The sequence below is a fragment of the Aplysia californica genome, unplaced genomic scaffold (assembly GCF_000002075.1).
Source record: "Aplysia californica isolate F4 #8 unplaced genomic scaffold, AplCal3.0 scaffold00197, whole genome shotgun sequence".
Classification (NCBI taxonomy): Eukaryota; Metazoa; Mollusca; class Gastropoda; order Aplysiida; family Aplysiidae; genus Aplysia; species Aplysia californica.
In genome coordinates this window covers 645192-650502 of record NW_004797467.1, presented here as the reverse complement: position 1 = coordinate 650502, position 5311 = coordinate 645192, and the positions used below count along the sequence as shown (strand labels likewise).

The 5311-nt window shown below is 40.0% G+C and overlaps 1 protein-coding gene across 1 annotated transcript in view; it reads right to left on the bottom strand.

The window, feature by feature from the left end:
- LOC101857949 (RAB11-binding protein RELCH) overlaps window positions 1-5311 on the bottom strand; it is a gene marked incomplete at its 3' end in the record, with an annotated part of 47587 nt that overhangs the window by 32121 nt on the left and 10155 nt on the right. The window contains 5 exon segments of the mRNA XM_035969930.1: window positions 1026-1097; window positions 1628-1718; window positions 2911-3023; window positions 3673-3771; window positions 5146-5224. Of these exon segments, the coding sequence (XP_035825823.1) occupies window positions 1026-1097; window positions 1628-1718; window positions 2911-3023; window positions 3673-3771; window positions 5146-5224 (454 nt within the window).

The window sequence follows — 5311 nt, the reverse complement described above, 5'->3', positions numbered from 1 at the left end:
GGAGGGGGGGAGAGGGGAGGGGAGATGGGAGGGGAGGAGGGAGGGGGAGGGAGAGGAGGGAGAAGAACAAGGTGAAGGGGACGTGAGAAAGGAATCAAGTATTAGAGTTGTAAATAGAATAAGAGGGTTGTAGTTGTTATTGGGAGTGTTGTTACTGCCATTGCCGTTATTGTTGTTTGTTTTGTTGCTGATATCGTACTTGTTGTTGTTGTTGCTGTTACTGTCAGACTAATGTAGTGACTAAAGCAGAAGTATGAGAGTCTTTACCTTTAACCTATGACAGCTACAACAAAGATTGAACACGACAAGGTGGTTCACCCCTCTATTTGATACACTAAAAACGTGTCCTCATAACTGGCAGATATGAGGAGGTGGGGCATGGGGGAGGTGAGGGAAGGGAGAAGAACAAGGTGAAGGGGATGTGAGAAAGGAATCAAGTAGTAGAGTTACAACAGGACGGAGAGGGTTGTAATTATTGTGAGTATCATTACTGACTTTGCTATTGTTGTTGCCTTGTTTCTCTTTATTGTAGTTGTTGTAGTTGCTGCTAATGTCAAACTATTGTAGTGATTAAGCCAGCAGTATGAAAGTCTTTTCCTTTATCCTGGGACAGCTACAACAAAGATTGTACACGCCAAGACCATTTAGCCTGTGCACGACAAGGTGATTCACTCCTCTATTTGAAACATTAAAAAATTTGTCTTCATAGCTGGTAGAGGTGACAGCTATCTTACAGTGAACTTGGTACTATATTAGTGGGTGATGAATCTCGTACAGAAAGAGTAGGAGGAGCATAGATTATTCTAAAAGAGCTTTTACTTGAGAACAAAGCAAAAATGTTTTTCAATAACGGTGGTGACATCTACAAAATATGAACGCTAATTATAGAGAACATTATTTTTTGGAGTGAACCATCAAGCAGCATTCTATCTTTCCTGTCTTTCCTTACAACAAGAAAAGGTGAGATATCCACCCAAAAAATTAGAAATTCACAACAAAAGCATATTATTTAAAAAATAACTTACAGGGAGGTAACTCGCGAGGGCTCCACATGCCTCAGCCACCAGAAGTCGACGCTCTACATACTTGTGGCCGATCTGAAAGGAAAAAGTTCTAAGTTACAGCATTTATAAGAATGTGCTCTGCTGTCTCATATGAAAACAGAATATCTAACAGACTCATGTTTAGTCAAAAAATTTGAAAAAAGAGCTTTCTAAGCTCTCATGTTTGTTCAAATTTCCTCATTTCAAAGTGTTTGTATTTTCCCAAAATATAGAGATATCAACACCAAGCTTAAATAGAAAGACATGGGCATTTTCACTTATTCAGATCTTTTTTAAAAAGTCTGTGCTTCCGTAACATCTATGTACTTGTGGTCAGTTTGAAAGGAAACACACACGCAAGCGCACACATGGGCATGCACGCGCGCACGCACTCTTATACACACACACACACACAAACACACACACACACACACACAGATGTATACACACACACACACACAGATGTATACACATACATACACATACACACACAGACACACACACACAAACACACACACAGATGTATACACACACACACATACACACACACACACACACATATACACACACACACACACACTCACCTGTTCCCAACACTGAGGCAACAACTCCTCCACCAGTCTGTCAGCCCCTGCATGCTCAGCAAACACCACACAGCCCGTCAAAATCACTTGCCTGCACACAGACGGGGAGAACAAAATGTTAGTAATCACACCGCATTTGACATTGATTTTGAGTAAACAGAAGCATATCGATATGATAACGGTCATGTAGTGCAGGGAAAAAGCAAGTTTCTAGTTTTAGTAAGAGTTTTACGGCACTTGCAACACAATTTGGTCATATAAGTGCCGAAGAATAGAGTTACTTTACTTTTAGTAAAGGTTTTACGCCACTTACAACTGCATAAGGTCATATGAGCGCCAGAAGATTAGAGGTGTTACTAGAAAGTAACAAACATAAAAAAGAAGAAGGGGAGATAAGGACGATAGACGTTTGATAGGAAAGAAGAAGCAAACCACACCAGAGCACCCGCCAACCACTCACGAAGAATAGAGGTGCTACAAGAGAGTAACAAACATAAAAAAGAAAGAGGGGAAATACAGAACACCTATAGATTTTTTATAGGAAAGAAGGAGCAAACCACACAGGAGCATACGCCAAACACCCACAGGGAAGAAGCAAGACAGACAGACAAAACAACAGACAGAAGAAAAAGAAGTAAGACCTACACAGAATCAAAAGATTAAGACAGAGAATATAAGGTTAAATATACAGAATAGCCCGGATAAGATCAAGCTAAAATCAAATCCAGCCAGATGAGGAAAATATTCAGATTAAATAAGAACAAGACCAGATCAGATAAGAATAACATCAGATCAAAATGTACATAAGATCACATTACGGATAAGAGCTAGGACCTAATAAAGGATTAGATTTGATCAGACAAGGAGAAGATCAGATCAGAACGAATAAGATAACTTTAAATCAGATACGGGTCTTCTTCTTCTTTTCATTCATTTTTAAATAGATATCTCAGTCTCTAGTGCAAAGGCTGTTGTTCGCCACAGGTCCTCCAGGCTCCCTTTTGGCTTTGGGGGAGATAAGGATAACATTGGATCAGATGCTGATGAAGATGATGATGATGATGATGATGATGATGATGATGATGATGATGATGATGATGAAGATGATGATGATGATGATGATGATGATGATGATGAGATGAGGAGGAGGAAAAGAAGGAAGAGGAGGATGAGGATGAGGAAAATGACAATGGTGAGGACAACAGTGACAATGACGATGATAATGATGAGAAGCAACGATAAAGACAACGATAGCCACAATGACAACAACACAAGCTATTCACCTCTGCTCATCATCAGGTTTTTTGATAAGGTTAAAGAGAATGTTGAGGAGCTGGTCTCTCTGCTTGGGCTCTGGGTGTAACATGGCCGCACACAGGATCACTGGGATGAGCTCCTGGGAGGGAGAAGAAATTAAATAGATGAAAGGGTTAACTGCCGGATCTATAACAACAACAAAGGGTTAACGGGGAAAAAAACTATTTATACGTATATGACAAACCACTCTCTTGGCCTGCAAGACATTGGGTACGAAGTGAGGCAGACAGCGGTCACAGATACACAACAAAAGTGAAGTGAAGTTACAAATTGACTCAACCAGGTCATCTAAAAGTAAAGCAGAAGATTACAATTATGACTGAGCTGTAAAATAGTCCTCGAGAGGCACAATAAGGGATGAGGCAATCACCCAAGGCCTGGATGTGCTGAGATTCGAGAACCCAGTCCGGGACAGGCAAGCGTGGTATCGACTGCTCTCCACCTTATGTACCTGACGGTATAGGGAGACTGTAATAGTAAGAGTGTAATATAGTCACAGAGAGCACAGGGAAAGCAGAAAGTGGAGACGAAAAGCAAACAACAGAACATTGTTAAAGAGCAGGAAGGATGTGAAAGGAGATAATTTTAGAGAAGAAAATTTTCCGTCGCCATCTAAATTCGAGCCCGTGACCTATTGAATGAGACGAACACCTTACCCTCTAGACCACGGGAGCCCCCGTAACTGGTGTGGGCTGGAAACAATCATGATCTTTAGGTAGATGACTTACCTCCCTTTTAGCCAGCAGGACGTTGGGTACGATGTGAGGCAGACTACGAGACAACATGCGGACAACTCCATGCTGGTCACACTCGCTCAGCTGGGACATCTGGGAAGGCGGATTTTTAGTTTTAGTAGAGGGTTTACGACGCTTGCAACTGCATAAGGTCATATGAGCACCAGAAGATTAGAGGTGTTACAAGAGAGTAACAAACATAGAAAAGAAAAAGGGGGAGATAAGGACGATAGATGTTTCATAGGAAAGAAGAAGCAAACCACACCAGAGTACCTGCTAACCACCCACTGGGAAGGTGGGACGTTAATATTTTATTCAGTTTTAATTAAAGAGGAGCAGTTTGACACAATAGCAGACTTTTACTTTAGAGTACAGAGAAGCATTTTGACAAAATAATTGTCATTTCCTTCGGAGTAAAGTAAAGACAAGCATTTTGATACAGTAATGGTAATTTACAATTGATTGAGTAAAAGAAAGATTTTTACACGATAATGGTTATTCACTTTTGAGTGAAGAGAAGCATTTGCAACATAATAACCGGTTTTTAGTTTTGAGAGAAGAGAAGTATTTTGACACAATAATGGGGCATTTACATTGTAGTAAACAGAAGTATTTCGACACAGTAGTGTTAATTAATTAGTTTTTCAGTAGAGAGAAACATATTGACACAACAACAGTCACTTTGAACTTGGAAAAAGCAAAACTAAGATCGCGAAATATTTTGTACAGTAAGTGTGCTCAAGTTTGAGCATTTGTAAAACTTCAGCTTGCATTGACACACCTCTGAAAACAAAAATTGTTCTGGAATGTTATCAAGCCTGTTTGGGAAAAAATATATTGTACAGCACATAAAGCTGGTTTTCTAGAGAGTGCCATGCACTATACAAACCCAACCCATCATTATACCACTGTATACATGCACATACGGTCACATCTACAGGCATGTGCACACACAGGTGCGCCAATATATTGACCGCATGTCTTCTCATGACCAACCCCCTCCCATATACATATGTGTCAAAACACTGTGGAAACAGGCGCTCGTCAATTTTTGGGCATGTGGAGTTATTGGTATTGCATTAAAGCTTGTTCATTTGCCTTGCTCTCAATTAAAGAATTGCCCATTTATCTTGAGTACACGTCAAAATATTTGCATTAGAACGAGGTGGGGGTCACCTGATTTCAGAGGTAAAATTAGGGAGAAAATGGATGCCAAAGTTTGGTTATTTACAAAGACTCAGAGTCCGTGGAAACTAACAATTTACATATATTTTGTGCCTTTAATCAGTGTTTTTCAATATAATTCACACTGAAATGAGTTCTTAAATGAACTTACAAGATGTTGAGCCAAAAAAATAAAATTTTGACAAAAAATGCCAAACCAACGAAATAGTGCCAGTTTCTTCACTTTCACTATTTTGACAAGCACCTGATTTCACCACTGTGCCTCACATATACAAGTCTCACCTCCGACACAATATGGTTGTCTTGAGAAACATGGAAGGCCACCTCCAGGAGAGCTTTACGGAAAGACTCAGTCATTTTTCTGAAGAAAAAGGTAAAATAATGTAAAAATTTGTGTGCGTCTGTGCGTGTGTTTCTCTGTGTGTGTGTGTGTGTGTGTGTGTGTGTG